Source organism: Patagioenas fasciata, chromosome 39 (genome assembly GCF_037038585.1).
Source record: "Patagioenas fasciata isolate bPatFas1 chromosome 39, bPatFas1.hap1, whole genome shotgun sequence".
Lineage (NCBI taxonomy): Eukaryota > Metazoa > Chordata > Aves > Columbiformes > Columbidae > Patagioenas > Patagioenas fasciata.
Window position 1 is genome coordinate 1,194,938 of NC_092558.1, and position 16,268 is coordinate 1,211,205.

At 69.3% G+C, this 16,268-nt stretch overlaps 1 protein-coding gene across 1 annotated transcript; it reads right to left on the reverse strand.

Annotated features, from left to right (window-relative positions):
- Positions 1-60: 60 nt before the first annotated feature.
- LOC139826271 (fermitin family homolog 3-like) lies at positions 61-15,754 on the reverse strand. Its single transcript, XM_071801493.1, has 14 exons — positions 15,457-15,754; positions 12,267-12,500; positions 9,538-9,669; positions 9,285-9,429; positions 7,874-7,976; positions 7,094-7,201; positions 6,432-6,566; positions 6,276-6,325; positions 4,986-5,107; positions 4,442-4,548; positions 3,377-3,631; positions 2,143-2,267; positions 1,353-1,491; positions 61-464 (listed from the first exon to the last, which is right to left on the reverse strand). Exons 1-14 carry the CDS (start codon positions 15,668-15,670, stop codon positions 291-293), a joined length of 2,043 nt encoding a protein of 680 aa, XP_071657594.1. The 5' UTR covers positions 15,671-15,754; the 3' UTR covers positions 61-290.
- Between the last annotated feature and the right edge of the window lie 514 nt (positions 15,755-16,268).

Here is a 16,268-nt window from a genome sequence, read left to right on the forward strand (position 1 = left end):
CCACTCCGACCACACCCACCCACACCCCCACACCCCCGCTAATTAACCGCCAGTTGCTAATTAAACATTCTCACCTCGTTTATTCCACACGTGGGGTGGGGAGGGGCTTGCGGTGGCTCCACCCCAAAGGGGGCGGGGCCGCGAGTGTGGGCGGGGCCATCAAGGGGTGGCGTGTGGGGAGAAACCAATAATAACGGGGGGGGGGGAACACATCCCCAAACCAGGGATAACGGGGTGGGGTGTGGGGCTGTGGGCGGGGCCTGGCGGTGTGGGCGGGGCCGGGGGCGGGGTCAGAGCGGCTCGGGCCCCCCCGTGAGCTGCTGCAGCAGCTTCTGGTCCAGCGGGCGCCCCGGGCGCCGCCCCCCCAGGCACAGGAACCCCCCCAGGAACTGGTGCAGCAGCCAGCAGGGGGCGCTGCGCAGCGTGAGCGCCAGCGTCACCTCCCCCTCCAGCTCCAGCGTCACCTGCGGGGGGAGCGGGGTCATGGGGGGGACCCAGGAGTGCGGGGGGGACCCAGGAGTTCGGGGGGGGACCCAGGAGTTCGGGAGGGACCCAGGAGTGCGGGGGGGACCCAGGAGTCCGGAGGGGGACCCAGGAGTTCGGGAGGGGACCCAGGAGTTCGGGAGGGACCCAGGAGTTTGGGGGGGACCCAGGAGTTCTGGAGGGACCCAGGAGTTCGGGGGGGACCCAGGAGTGCGGGGGGGACCCAGGAGTTCTGGAGGGACCCAGGAGTTCAGGGAGGGACCCAGGAGTTTGGGAGGGGACCCAGGAGTTGGGGAGAGGGACCCAGGAGTTCGGGAGGGACCCAGGAGTTCGGGGGGGAACCCAGGAGTGCGGGGGGGACCCAGGAGTTCGGGAGGGACCCAGGAGTTCGGGGGGGGACCCAGGAGTGCGGGGGGGGACCCAGGAGTTCGGGAGGGACCCAGGAGTTCAGGGGGGGACCCAGGAGTGCGGGGGGGACCCAGGAGTTCGGGAGGGGACCCAGGAGTTCAGGGGGACCCAGGAGTTCGGGAGGGACCCAGGAGTTCGGGAGGGACCCAGGAGTTCGGGAGGGACCCAGGAGTGCAGGGGGGACCCAGGAGTCCGGGGGGAATCCAGGAGTTCGGGAGGGACGCAGGAGTGTGGGGGACCCAGGCGTCCGGGGAGGACCCAGGCGTCTGGGAGGGACCCAGGAGTTCAGGGGGGACCCAGGAGTTCGGAAGAAGGACCCAGGAGTTCAGGGGTTGACCAAAGAGTGCGGGAGGGGGACCCAGCCGTTCGGGGGACCTAGGCGTTTGGGGGGGACCCAGGCATTCGGGAAGGGACCCAGGCGTCCGGGAGGGACCCAGGCGTTCGGGAGGACCCAGGCGTACCTGCTGGCTGTCCCAGTTGACGTTCCACTGGCGGAGGTCGCTGTGGCGCCAGGCGCGGGTGACGGCGCCGCCCGGGTCCAAGCGCAGCAGCTGCGAGGGCCCCACGGCCAGGACCTCGTCCCGGCGCCCGCCCTTGAACCTGAGCACACAACCGGACGCCTGGGTCCCTCCAGGACGCCTGGGTCCCTCCCGAACTCCTGGGTCCCTCCCGAACTTCTGGGTCCCTCCCGAACTCCTGGGTCCCTCCCGAACTCCTGGGTCCCTCCCTGAACTCCTGGGTCCCTCCCGAACTCCTGGGTCCCTCCCCGAACGCCTGGGTCCCTCCCGAACTCCTGGGTCCCTCCCGAACTCCTGGGTCCCTCCCCGAACTCCTGGGTCCCTCCCGAACTCCTGGGTCCCTCCCCGAACTCCTGGGTCCCTCCCGAACTCCTGGGTCCCTCCCCGAACTCCTGGGTCCCTCCCGAACTCCTGGGTCCCTCCCGCACTCCTGGGTCCCCCCGAGGTGAGGGAAGAATCCCCCTAACTCCCAGTACCCCCAGTAACCATCGCAGAGCCTCCCAGTGCCCCCAACAGCCCCCCCAGTGCCCCCAGCCCCCCCCAGTGCCCCCCATTCCCCCCCAGTGCCCCTAACAGCCCCCCCAGTGCCCCCAGACCCCCCAGACCCCCCCAGTGCCCCCCATTCCCCCCCAGTGCCCCCAACAGCCCCCCCAGTGCCCCCAGACCCCCCAGACCCCCCCAGTTCCCCCCATTCCCCCCGCAGTGCCCCCCGATGCCCCCGGTCCCCCGGTACCTGACCAGGAAGTAGGCCAGGCCGAAGCCCGGAAGTGCCCGCCAGGCCTCCAGGAAGCGCAGCCGGGCCTGGTCCCGCGACAGCGCCCCCAGGCGGTGGAGGAGCTCCAGGATACGGGGAACCAGCTGGGGACAGCGGGGGGGGGACACTGGGGACACTGGGGGGGGACTGGAGGGGGTGGGGGGAATGGGGGGACTGGGGGGACACTGGGGGGATGGGGGGACTGGGGGGACTTGGGGGGAAATGGAAGGGGCTGGGAGGACTGGGGGGAATGGGGAGGATGGAGGAACTGGGGGGAATGGGGGGGAATGGAGGGAACTGGGGGGACTGGGAGGGACTGGGAGGGACTGGGGGGATGGGGGAATGGGGGGACTGGGGGGAACTGGGGGGATGGGGGGAATGGGGGGACTTGGGGGGGCTGGGGGGAACTGGGGGTGACTGGGGGAGAATGGGGGCAACTGGGGGTGACTGGGGGCAACTGGGGGGATGGGGAGAACTTGGGGGATGGGGGGACTGGGGGGAACTGGGGGTGACTGGGGGTGACTGGGGGGATGGGGAGAACTGGGGGAATGGGGGGACTGGGGGGAATGGGGGGATGGGGGGAACTGGAGGGACTGGGGGGATGGGGGGAACTGGGGGAATGGGGGGGACTTGGGGGAACTGGGGGGACACTGGGGACACTGGGGGGGACTGGGAGGAACTGATGGGGACTGGGGGGACACCGTGGGGGGTCACTGGTCTATACTGGTCTATACTGGTCTATGCTGGTTGTCACCTGTGTTTCCCGCCCTTTCCGCTGCAGCTGGCGGGGGGGTCACTGAGGAGGTCACTGGGGGGGGGGTTACTGGTCTGTACTGGTCTATACTGGTGTGTACTGATGTGTACTGGTCTGTACTGGTCTGAACTGGTCTGTACTGGTCTATACTGGTCTGTACTGGTCTGAACTGGTCTGTACTGGTCTATACTGGTTTGTACTGGTCTGTACTGGTCTATACTGGTCTGTACTGGTATGAACTGGTCTGAACTGGTCTGTACTGGTCTGTACTGGTCTGTACTGGTCTATACTGGTTTGTACTGGTCTGTACTGGTCTATACTGGTCTGTACTGGTATGAACTGGTCTGAACTGGTCTGTACTGGTCTATACTGGTCTGAACTGGTCTGTACTGGTCTATACTGGTCTGTACTGGTCAGTACTGGTCTATACTGGTCTGAACTGGTCCGAACCGGCCTTACCTGCTTTTCCCGTCCTTTCCGCAGCAGCCGGGGGGGCAGCAGCGCCCGGGGGTCCGGGGGGGGGCGGGGGGGCGTGTCCAGGGTGGGCGTGGCCACCGGGCCCCGCCCCCCCGGCGTGGTGACCCCGCTGGTGACCCCGGTGACCCCCATGACCTCCAGCACCCCCGCCACCCCCGGCCCGAACTCGGGGTCCCCCAGCGAGCGCCCCCGCGAGGCCAAACGGAGCCCGGTGACCCAACGGGCGTACTGGGGGGGCTGGGGGGGGAAACGGGGGGTCAGGGGGGGCTGGGGACCCCAAAAACCCCCAGAAACCCCCCAGAAACCCCCCAAAAACCCCCAGAAACACCCCAAAAAAACCCAGGAACCCCCCAAAACTTCTGGGACCCCAAAAACCCCCAGAGACCCCCCCAAAAACCCCCAGGAACCCCCAAATCCCCAGTGACCCAGAGGGGGGGGCTGGGGGGGCAAAATGGGGGGGTCAAGACCCCAAAAACACCCAGAAACCCCCCCCCCAAAATCACCCCAACCCCAAGGACCCCAAAACCCCCCTGGGACCCCAAACATCCCCCCCAGGGACCCCCAAATCCCCCCTGTGGCCCCCAGACCCCCCATGGGACCCCAAACTCCCCCCATAGGACCCCAAACCCCCCATGGGACCCCAAACTCCCCCCATAGGACCCCAAACCCCCCCATGGGACCCCAAACTCCCCCCATAGGACCCCAAACAACCCTAGGGACCCCCAAACACCCCCATGGGGACCCCAAACCCCCTGGGACCCCAAAAGCCCCCGGGGACCCCAACACCCCCCTGGGGACCCCCAAAACCCCCCTGGGGACCCCAACACCCCCACCCCAGCCACCCCAAAACCCCCCCTGGGACGCCCCCAAATCCCCTTTGGGTCCCCCCAAAACCCCCAAATCGTTGCACTGGGAGGGTGGGGGGGACCCCAAACCCCCCTGGTGACCCCAAACCCCCCCGGGGACCCCCAAAACCCCCCCGGGACCCCCAAAACCCCCCCGGGACCCCCAAACCCCCTGGGGACCCCCAAACCCCCTGGGACCCACGTCACGGCAGCGCAGCTGGATCTCGCTCATCCCGGCCGGAGCCGCCACCAGGAGTTTGATCCCGAATCGCTGGGACCCCACGTCCAGATCGGGGGTGACGTCACAGCCTGGGGACCCAGGCGTTCGGGAGGGACCCAGGAGTTCGGGGGGGATCCGGGAGTTTGGGGGGAAACCAGGAGTTTGGGGACCCAGGAGTTCGGGGGGACCCAGGAGTTCAGGGAGGGACCCAGGAGTTCGGGAGGGACCCAGGAGTTCGGGAGGGGACCCAGGAGTTCGGGAGGGACCCAGGAGTTCGGGAGGGACCCAGGAGTTCAGGGGGGACCCAGGAGTTCAGGAGGGGACCCAGGAGTCCGGGGAGGGACCCAGGAGTTCGGGGAGGGACCCAGGAGTTCGGGAGGGACCCAGGAGTTCAGGGAGGGACCCAGGAGTTCAGGAGGGGACCCAGGAGTCCGGGGAGGGACCCAGGAGTTCGGGGAGGGACCCAGGAGTTCGGGAGGGGACCCAGGAGTTCGGGGTGACCCATGTGGGGGTCCCGGGGTCTCACCCCTGAGGTTGAGCTCCTGGGGGGGCTCCCCCGGGGTGGGGGGGCTGCGTCCGTACGACAGCGACGTCCCCTTGAGCGTCACCCAGGCCGGACGGAACCCCCGCAGGGTCAGCTTGCGGGGCCTGGGGGGACCCAGGCGTCCGGGAGGGACCCAGGCGTCCGGGCCCCACCTCCCACCCCCATCACCCAGGGACCCCGGCGTCCGGGGGACCCAGGCATCCGTTGGGACCCAGGTGTCCGGGAGGGACCCAGGCGTCCGGGCCCCACCCCCCACCCCCCACATCACCCAGGGACCCCGGCGTCCGGGGGACCCAGGCATCCGTTGGGACCCAGGTGTCCGGGAGGGACCCAGGCGTCCGGGCCCCACCCCCCACCCCCCACATCACCCAGGGACCCCGGCATCCGGGGGGACCCAGGCGTCCGGGAGGGACCCAGGCGTCCGGGCCCCACCTCCCACCCCCCACATCACCCAGGGACCCAGGCATCCGGGGGACCCAGGCGTCCGGGGGAGGACCCAGGTGTCCGAGAGGGACCCAGGCATCCGGGCCCCACCCCCCACCCCCCACATCACCCAGGGACCCCGGCGTCCGGGGGGACCCAGGCGTCCGGGGGGACCCAGGTGTCCAAGAGGGACCCAGGCATCCGGGCCCCACCCCCCACCCCCCACATCACCCAGGGACCCAGGCGTCCGGGGGACCCAGGCGTCCGGGGGGACCCAGGCGTCCGGGGGAGGACCCAGGTGTCCGGGGGGACCCAGGTGTCCAAGAGGGAACCAGGCATCCGGGCCCCACCCCCCACCCCCCACATCACCCAGGGACCCAGGCGTCCGGGGGACCCAGGCGTCCGGGAGGGACCCAGGCGTCCGGGCCCCACCCCCCCACCCCCCACATCACCCAGGGACCCCGGCATCCGGGGGGGACCCAGGCGTCCGGGGGGGAACCAGGCGTCCGGGCCCCACCTCCCAGCCCCCACATCACCCAGGGACCCAGGCGTCCGGGGGAGGACCCAGGTGTCCAAGAGGGACCCAGGCATCCGGGCCCCACCCCCCCCATCACCCAGGGACCCCGGCATCCGTTGGGACCCAGGCGTCCGGGAGGGACCCAGGCGTCCGGGCCCCACCCCCCACATCACCCAGGGACCCAGGCATCCGGGGGACCCAGGCGTCCGGGGGAGGACCCAGGTGTCCGAGAGGGACCCAGGCATCCGGGCCCCACCCCCCACATCACCCAGGGACCCCGGCGTCCGGGAGGGACCCAGGCGTCCGGGGGGGACCCAGGCGTCCGGGGGTACCTGTAGATCTCCAGCTCCTCCGCCAGTTCGGGGACGGCCGTGAGCTCCTCCTGGGGACAGGGGACCAGTGACTCCCAGTGACTCCCAGTATCGCCCAGTATGGTCAAGGAGCCGCCCCCAGTTCCTCCCAGTTCCCCCCAGTGCCCCCATTCTCACCAGTGGGGGGGGGTTGGGGGTCTCCCCCCCCAGCGTCAGCTCCAGTTTCCGGAGGGCGGAGTCCAGATCGTCCGAGGCCCCGCCCCCTTCAGCCCCGCCCGGCTCCGCCCGCTCCCCCAGCTCATCGATGTGGTACTGGGGACATAATGGGGAGACTGGGGGGACCCAGGAGTTCGGGGGGACCCAGGAGTTCGGGAGGGACCCAGGAGTTCAGGGAGGGACCCAGGAGTTCGGGAGGGACCCAGGAGTTCGGGAGGGACCCAGGAGTTCGGGAGGGATCCCAGGAGTTCGGGGGGACCCAGGAGTTCGGGAGGGACCCAGGAGTTCGGGGAGGGATCCCAGGAGTTCGGGGGGACCCAGGAGTTCGGGAGGGACCCAGGAGTTCAGGAGGGACCCAGGAGTTCGGGAGGGACCCAGGAGTTCGGGGGGACCCAGGAGTTCGGGAGGGACCCAGGAGTTCGGGGGGACCCAGGCATCCAGGAGGGACCCAGGTGACTGGGGGGAAATGGGGGTCCTGGGGGGGTCTGGGAGGTCTGTGGGTCCCAGGGGGCTTTTGGGGGGCTGGGGGATCCCATGGGGGGTTTGGGGGTCCTGGGGGGTCTGTGGGGGGTTTGGGGGGTGTTTCGGGGGTGTTTTGGGGTGCATTCGGGTGGTTTCGGTACCTGCAGGGCTGCGAACAGCAGCGCCTCCTCCTCGGTGCAGTCGAACTCGTCCCCCAGCAGAGCCCAGCGCGTCTGCTCATAGAGCAGGGCCAGGCGGGGGGGGTCCAGCTGGGACAGGGGACACGGGGGACGTCAGGGACACGGGGGGACATGGGGGGCATGGGGGGCATGGGGACATGGGGGGCATGGGGGGCATGGGGGACATGGGGGGACATGGGGGGCATGGGGGACATGGGAGACATGGGGACATTGGGGACATTGGGGGACATGGGGGGACATGGGGGGACATGGGGGACATGGGGACATTGGGGGGCATGGGGACATTGGGGACAACTCCACTGCTCATAGAGCAGGGCCAGGCGGGGGGGGTCCAGCTGGGACAGGGGACACGGGGGACGTCAGGGACACGGGGGGGACATGGGGGGCATGGGGGACATGGGGACATCAGGGACACGGGGGGGACATAGGGGGCATGGGGACATCAGGGACACTGGGGGGACAGGAGGGACATTGGGGACAACTCCCCTGTTCATAGAGCAGGGACAGGTGGGGGGGTCCAGCTGGGGACATGGGAACATCGGGCACATGGGGGGACATGGGGACATTGGGGGACATGGGGACATTGGGGGACATGGGGGGACATGGGGACATTGGGGGACATGGGGACATTGGGGGACATGGGGGGGATATGGGGACATGGAGGGTGGTCCAGCTGGGACGGGGACATGGGGACATCAGGGACACGGGGGACACGGGGGGGGGGTGTCAGGCAGGGGTCACCTGGGGGTCAAGGTCAAGGTGACAGTGGAACTTGAAGCGCAGCAGCAGCTCCGCGTCGTCCCCCACGTCCTGTTCCAGCAGCGACAGCCATGCGTCCAGCCACCTGCAGGGGGCGCGCTCACACCCGCACGGCCCCGCCCACAACGCCCGAGGCCACGCCCCCTTGAGGCCCCGCCCTCACTTCCAGGAGGCCCCGCCCCCACGCGTCCAGCCACCTGCAGGGGGCGCGCTCACACCCGCACGGCCCCGCCCACAACGCCCGAGGCCACGCCCACACGCCTAAGACCCCACCCCCGCAGAGGCCCCGCCCCCACTTCCCTGAGGCCCCGCCCCCACGCGTCCAGCCACCTGCAGGGGGCGCGCTCACACCCACAGGGGCCCGCCCACAACACCTGAGGCCCCGCCCACACGCCTAAGACCCCGCCCCCCAAAAGGCCCCGTCCCCACGCGTCCAGCCACCTGCAGGGGGGGCGCTCACACCCACACAGCCCCGCCCACAACGCCCGAGGCCCCGCCCCCCTGAGGCCCCGCCCTCACTTCCAGGAGGCCCCGCCCCCACGCGTCCAGCCACCTGCAGGGGGCGCGCTCACACCCACACAGCCCCGCCCACAACACCTGAGGCCCCGCCCACGCGCCTAAGACCCCGCCCCCCGAAAGGCCCCGCCCCCACGCGTCCAGCCACCTGCAGGGGGCGCGCTCACACCTGCAGAGCCCCGCCCACAACGCCCGAGGCCCCGCCCCCCTGAGGCCCCGCCCTCACTTCCAGGAGGCCCCGCCCCCACGCGTCCAGCCACCTGCAGGGGGGGCGCTCACACCCACACAGCCCCGCCCACAACGCTGGAGGCCCCGCCCACAGCCCCGCCCACACACGTAGAGGCCCCACCCCCCCAGCCCGCCCCTACCCCGAGGCCCCCGCCCCGCCCACACTGCCTGAGGCTCCGCCCCCAAGTTCTCCACCACCCCACCCCCCTGAGACCCCGCCCCCATTTCCCTGAGGCCCCGCCCCCTGGTGGCCGCACCCCACACGGCTCCACAGCCCCAGCCCCCCGCCCCAAAGGCCCCGCCCCCAAATCGTCCACGCCCCCACCCCCTCGGCCCCGCCCCCAGGTGAGCCGTGGCCCCACCTCCATATCCCCGATGCCCCGCCCCCAATCCCTACACGAGTCCGCCCCCAAACGCATCGAGGCCCCGCCCCTATTTTCCCAGGCTCCGCCCCCTCGGGGCCCCGCCCCCAGTTCCCTGAGGCACCGCCCCCACCTCCCGTGTTCCCGCCCCCATTTCCCTGAGGCTCCGCCCCCCCAGTGGTCCCACACGGTTCCACAGCCCCGCCCCCACAAGGCCACGCCCCCAAGCTCTCCAGGTCCCCACCTCCCTTGGCCCCGCCCCCTTTCCCTGAGGCCACGCCCCCTACCGCGCGTGCAGGTGGGCTCTGCGCAGCAGGGGGTTCCCGCGGGGGGGGCGAGGGGGGACAATGGGGCCCATCCCCCCCCTCGGAGCCACCAGCGCCTGCTGACACTCGGGGGGCAGAGGGGGGAGGGGCCCCGGCTGCTCGTCACCTGCGCGGGGGGGAGGGGCGGAGGGGGTGGGGGTTGGTACCCGGATGGGGGGTTTGGGGGGGTCCTGCCCCTCCCCCCCCGCCCCCCCCATCGCCCCCCCCCCCTCACCTGGCGGCAGCCGCACGTGGGTGAGGTCGAAGTGCGGGGGTGGGGGAGGGGCCGCGCCCTTCCGCCCCTCCCCCTCCGCCCCCTCCCCCTCCTCGGGCCGCAGCAGCGACAGCTCCTCGGGGAACCGGATCCCTGCCCCCCCCACCCCCGGAAATGACGTCACTGGGGGACACGGGACCCCCCCCCCCAGTGTCCCCCCAGCAGTGACCGCCCTGTGTCACCCCCTGTGTCACCACCCCCCGTGAATGTGACCTTGACCCTGAGCCGCAGCACCAATAACCCCCAGTGACCCCAATAACCCCCAGTGACCCCCAATAACTCCCAGTGACCCCAATAACCCCCAGTGACCCCCAATAACTCCCAGTGACCCCAATAACCCCCAGTGACCCCCCCAGTGTCCCCCATTGACTCCCCCAGTGTCCCCCAGTGACTTCACCAGTGACCCCAATAACCCCCATTGACTCCTCCATTGATCCCCCCAATGTCCCCCATTGACCCCCCAGTGTCCCCCATTGACTCCCCCATTGTCCTCCATTGACCCCCCCAGTGTCCCCCATTGACCCCCCCCAATGTCCCCCATTGACCCCCCCAGTGTCCCCCATTGACCCCCCCAATGTCCCCCATTGACCCCCCCAGTGTCCCCCATTGACTCCCCCGTCCCCCCAGTGTCCCCCATTGACCCCCCCAGTGTCCCCCATTGACCCCCAGTGTGTCCTCAGAGCCCCCCAATGACCCCACCAGTGTCCCCCATTGACTCTCCCAGTGACCCCAATAACCCCCAGTGACTCCCCAGTGTCCCCCATTGACCCCCCAGTGTCCCCCATTGACTCCCCCATTGACCCCCCAGTGTCCCCCATTGACTCCCCAGTGTCCCCCATTGATCCCCCAGTGTCCCCCATTGACTCCCCGATTGCCCCCCACTGACCCCCCCAGTGTCCCCCATTGACCCCCCAGTGTCCCCCATTGACTCCCCCAGTCCCACCATTGTCCCCCATTGACCCCCCCAGTGTCCCCCATTGACTCCCCCAGTCCCACCATTGTCCCCCATTGACCCCCAAGTGTCCCCCATTGACTCCCCGATTGCCCCCCATTGACCCCCCCAGTGTCCCCCATTGACTTCCCCAGTGACCCCCATTGACCCCCCCCGTGTCCCCCATTGACCCCCCAGTGTCCCCCTTTGACTCCCCCAGTGTGTCCCCAGTGTCCCCCAATGACTCCCCAGTGTCCCCCATTGACCCCCCCAGTGTCCCCCATTGACTGCCCCAGTGTCCCACAGTGACCCCAATAACCCCCACTGACTTGCCCAGTGTGTTCCCCAGTGTCCCCCACTGACCCCCTCCAGTCCTCCCAGTGTCCCCATTGACCCCCGCAGTGTTCCCCATTGACTCCCCCGCAGTGTCCCCCATTGACTCCCCCAGTCCTACCATTGTCCCCCATTGAGTCCCCAGTGTGTCCCCAGTGTCCCCCATTGACTCCCCAGTGTCCCTCACTGAATCCCCCAGTGTGTCCCCATTGTCCCCCATTGACTCCCCATTGACCCCCACTGACCCCCCAGTGTCCCCATTGACCCCCCTGGTGTCCCCCACTGACTCCCCCAGTGTCCCCGTCGTACCCAGCAGGTGACAGACGTGCGCCACCACGTGCATCACTGTCCCCGCGAAGGTGACCTTGACCCTGACCACAGCCCCAATAACCCCCAGTGACCCCAATAACCCCCAGTGACCCCATCACTGACACCCCAGTGACCCCCCCGGTGTCCCCGTCGTACCCAGCAGGTGACAGACGTGCGCCACCACGTGCGTCACCGTCCCCGCGAAGGTGACCTTGACCCTGACCGCAGCCCCAATAACCCCCAGTGACCCCAATAACCCCCAGTGACCCCATCACTGACACCCCCAGTGACCCCCCCCGTGACCCCCCCGGTGTCCCCGTCGTACCCAGCAGGTGACAGACGTGCGCCACCACGTGTGTCACTGTCCCCGCGAAGGTGACCTTGACCCTGACCACAGCCCCAATAACCCCCAGTGACCCCATCACTGACACCCCCCATGTGTCCCCCAGTGTCCCCAGTGTCCCCGTCGTACCCAGCAGGTGACAGACGTGCGCCACCACGTGTGTCACGGTCCCCGCGAAGGTGACCTTGACCCTGACCGCAGCCCCAATAACCCCCAGTCACCCCAATAACCCCCAGTGACCCCATCACTGACGCCCCAGTGACCCCATCACTGACACCCCCAGTGTCCCCGTCGTACCCAGCAGGTGACAGACGTGCGCCACCACGTGTGTCACTGTCCCCGCGAAGGTGACCTTGACCCTGACCACAGCCCCAATAACCCCCAGTGACCCCAATAACCCCCAGTGACCCCATCACTGACACCCCCCGTGTGTCCCCCAGTGTCCCCAGTGTCCCCGTCGTACCCAGCAGGTGACAGACGTGCGCCACCACGTGCGTCACTGTCCCCGCGAAGGTGACCTTGACCCTGACCACAGCCCCAATAACCCCCAGTGACCCCAATAACCCCCAGTGACCCCATCACTGACACCCCCCATGTGTCCCCCAGTGTCCCCAGTGTCCCCATTGTACCCAGCAGGTGACAGACGTGCGCCACCACGTGTGTCACGGTCCCCGCGAAGGTGACCTTGACCCTGACCACAGCCCCAATAACCCCCAGTGACCCCAATAACCCCCAGTGACCCCATCACTGACACCCCCAGTGTCCCCGTCGTACCCAGCAGGTGACAGACGTGCGCCACCACGTGTGTCACCGTCCCCGCGAAGGTGACGCGCAGGCGCAGGCGGAGCCGGTTCGGGAGCCGCAGGCGCAGGGGCCGCAGCCGGGATTGGAACCGCAGCCGCGCGTCCCCCCCGACCCCCAGCGCGTCCAGGGTGGCCCCCGTGCGCAGGAGCCAGCGGCGGCGCCTCGGCCACCACAGGGCGTGGGCCGACCAGTCCCGGCGGCGGCCTGGGACACCGGGGTTACTGGGAGCACTGGGAGCACTGGGAGGGGGGTACAGGGGGATATACGGGAGTATGGGGGTTATGGGGGGCTATGGGGGCTCTGGGGTGTCATTGATGGCACCACAGTGAGTGGTCAGACCAGTCCCAGTGGGGGCCTGGGACACTGGGGTTACTGGGAGCACTGGGAGCACTGGGAGGGGGGTACAGGGGGGTTTATGGGGTGTTAATGGGGGTTATAGGGGGTTATAGGGGGCTATGGGGGGCTATGGGGTGTCATTGATGCCACCACAGGGCGTGGGCCGACCAGTCCCGGCGGCGGCCTGGGACACCGGGGTTACTGGGAGCACTGGGAGCACTGGGAGGGGGGTACAGGGGGATATACGGGAGTATGGGGGTTATGGGGGGCTATGGGGGGCTATGGGGGGCTCTGGGGTGTCATTGATGGCACCACAGTGAGTGGTCAGACCAGTACCAGCAATGGTCTGGGACACCGGGGTTACTGGGAGCACTGGGAGCACTGGGAGGGGGGTACAGGGGGGTTTATGGGGTGTTAATGGGGGGTTATGGGGGTTATAGGGGGCTATGGGGGCTCTGGGGTGTCATTGATGCCACCACAGGGCGTGGGCCGACCAGTCCCGGCGGCGGCCTGGGACACTGGGGTTACTGGGAACACTGGGAGCACTGGGAGGGGGGTACAGGGGGGTTTATGGGGTGTTAATGGGGGGTTATGGGGGTTATAGGGGGCTATGGGGGCTCTGGGGTGTCATTGATGCCACCACAGGGCGTGGGCCGACCAGTCCCGGCGGCGGCCTGGGACACCGGGGTTACTGGGAGCACTGGGAGCACTGGGAGGGGGGTACAGGGGGATATAGGGGAGTATGGGGGTTATGGGGGGCTATGGGGGCTCTGGGGTGTCATTGATGGCACCACAGTGAGTGGTCAGACCAGTCCCAGTGGGGGCCTGGGACACTGGGGTTACTGGGAGCACTGGGAGCACTGGGAGGGGGGTACAGGGGGATATGGAGGGTTATAGGGGACTATGGGGGGCTATAGGGGGCTATGGGGGGCTCTGGGGTGTCATTGATGGCACCACAGTGAGTGGTCAGACCAGTCCCAGTGGGGGTTGGGACACTGGGGTTACTGGGAGCACTGGGAGGGGGGTTATAGGGGATTTTGGGGGGTTATTGGGGTGCTATGGGGGGCTGGGGGCACCATTGGGTGCTAATGGGGTTCCCCCCCACCCCCCAAACCACAAGGGGGGCACAGGGGGGACCCAGGCGTCCGGGGGGACCCAGGCGTCCGGGAGCCCCCCCACCCGGGGTTATTTATACCCTGCGGTTCCCTTATCGCCCCGGCCAGGGGACACGGGGGGGACACGGGGGGGACACCGGGGGGACATAGGGGGGGACACGGGGGGGGACACGGGGGGGGACACGGGGGGGACACGGGGGGGGACACGGGGGGGACACGGGGGGGACACGGAAGTGGGGACCCCCAGGGCCCCCCGATAAGGGCTGGGCCAGATCCTGCCCCTCCCCCCAGTGCCACTCAGCAGCGCGTGATGGCAACGGGGGGGCCCGGACGCCTGGGTCCTTCCCTATGGGACCTGGAGATGTGGGGCCCGGACGCCTGGGTCCCTCCCTATGGGACCTGGAGATGTGGGGCCCGGACGCCTGGGTCCTTCCCTATGGGACCTGGAGATGTGGGGCCCGGATGCCTGGGTCCTTCCCTACGGGACCTGGAGATGTGGGGCCTGGGTCCCTCCCCATGGGACCTGGAGATGTGGGGCCCGGACGCCTGGGTCCCTCCCCATGGGACCTGGAGATGTGGGGCCTGGGTCCCTCCCCATGGGACCTGGAGATGTGGGGCCCGGACGCCTGGGTCCTTCCCTAAGGGACCTGGAGATGTGGGGCCCGGACGCCTGGGTCCCTCCCCATGGGACCTGGAGATGTGGGGCCTGGGTCCCTCCCCATGGGACCTGGAGATGTGGGGCCCGGACGCCTGGGTCCTTCCCTAAGGGACCTGGAGATGTGGGGCCCGGACGCCTGGGTCCTTCCCTATGGGACCTGGAGATGTGGGGCCCGGACGCCTGGGTCCCTCCCTATGAGATCTGGAGATGTGGGGCCCGGATGCCTGGGTCCTTCCCTACGGGACCTGGAGATGTGGGGCCTGGGTCCCTCCCCATGGGACCTGGAGATGTGGGGCCCGGACGCCTGGGTCCCTCCCCATGGGACCTGGAGATGTGGGGCCTGGACGCCTGGGTCCTTCCCTAAGGGACCTGGAGATGTGGGGCCCGGACGCCTGGGTCCTTCCCTATGGGACCTGGAGATGTGGGGCCTGGGTCCCTCCCCATGGGACCTGGAGATGTGGGGCCCGGACGCCTGGGTCCCTCCCCATGGGACCTGGAGATGTGGGGCCTGGGTCCCTCCCCATGGGACCTGGAGATGTGGGGCCCGGACGCCTGGGTCCTTTCCTATGGGACCTGGAGATGTGGGGCCCGGACGCCTGGGTCCCTCCCCATGGGACCTGGAGATGTGGGGCCTGGGTCCCTCCCCATGGGATCTGGAGATGTGGGGCCCGGACGCCTGGGTCCTTCCCTAAGGGACCTGGAGATGTGGGGCCCGGACGCCTGGGTCCTTCCCTAAGGGACCTGGAGATGTGGGGCCCAGACGCCTGGGTCCTTCCCTATGGGACCTGGAGATGTGGGGCCCGGACGCCTGGGTCCTTCCCTAAGGGACCTGGAGATGTGGGGCCCGGACGCCTGGGTCCTTCCCTAAGGGACCTGGAGATGTGGGGCCCGGATGCCTGGGTCCTTCCCCATGGGACCTGGAGATGTGGGGCCCGGACACCTGGGTCCTTCCCTATGGGATCTGGAGATGTGGGGCCCGGGTCCCTCCCCATGGGATCTGGAGATGTGGGGCCTGGGTCCCTCCCTATGGGTCCCGCCGTGGGTCGCTCACCGATGGTTTCCACGATGAGGAGCATGAGGCCACCGACGTGCAGGTCCCCGGTGACGCGGAGGGCGAGGGTCTGGGTGGGCGCCGTGGGTCCCGCCGTGGGGCCGGGGGGATCCGTGGGGCAGGGCTGCCCCACAGCGTCGTCCTCCTCCACCTCCACATGCAGCTCGAAGGAGCCGTCGATGCTTTCCCCGCTCGCCGTTTTCAGCCCCGCCATGGCCCGGACGCCTGGGTTCCTCTGCCCGGACGCCTGGGTCCCCTTCCCGCCACGCACCCGGACGCCTGGGTCCCCTTCCCGCCCTGCCCCACAGGGGGAAGTGGGGCCCCGGACGCCTGGGTTCACCCCAACCCCCCCCCTCCAAGCGAGTGTCACCGCAGAGGAAGTGACAAAGGGGAGGAGCCGTGGGGCCCGGACGCCTGGGTCCCCTGCACCATGGGGCCTGGGTCCTCAATGGGGGGAGACCCCCCTGCCCCACCCTGGCCCCGCCCTTCACATGGGAGAGGACCCAGGCGTTCGGGACCCCATTGACACCCCCCCCCCCATACAACGGGGACCCAGGCGTTCGGGACCCCATTGACACCCCCCCCCCCATACAACGGGGACCCAGGCGTTCGGGACCCCATTGACACCCCCCCCCCCATACAACGGGGACCCAGGCGTTCGGGACCCCCCACCCCCCCCATACAACGGGGACCCAGGCGTTCGGGACCCCATTGACACCCCCCCATACAACGGGGACCCAGGCGTTCGGGACCCCATTGACACCCCCCCCATACAACGGGGACCCAGGCGTTCGGGACCCCATTAACACCCC

What these genes read in the sequence shown, in the direction of transcription:
- LOC139826271 (XM_071801493.1), bottom strand. Translation starts at nt 15,670, where the DNA reads ATGGCGGGGCTGAAAACGGCGAGCGGGGAAAGCATCGACGGCTCCTTC. An exon ending in CTGGCCTACTTCCTGGTCAG is followed by an intron (nt 1,492 to 2,142) that starts GTACCGGGGGAC and finishes TTGTGTGCTCAG; the next exon opens with GTTCAAGGGCGGGCGCCGGG. An exon ending in TCAACTGGGACAGCCAGCAG is followed by an intron (nt 465 to 1,352) that starts GTACGCCTGGGT and finishes CTCCCCCCGCAG; the next exon opens with GTGACGCTGGAGCTGGAGGG.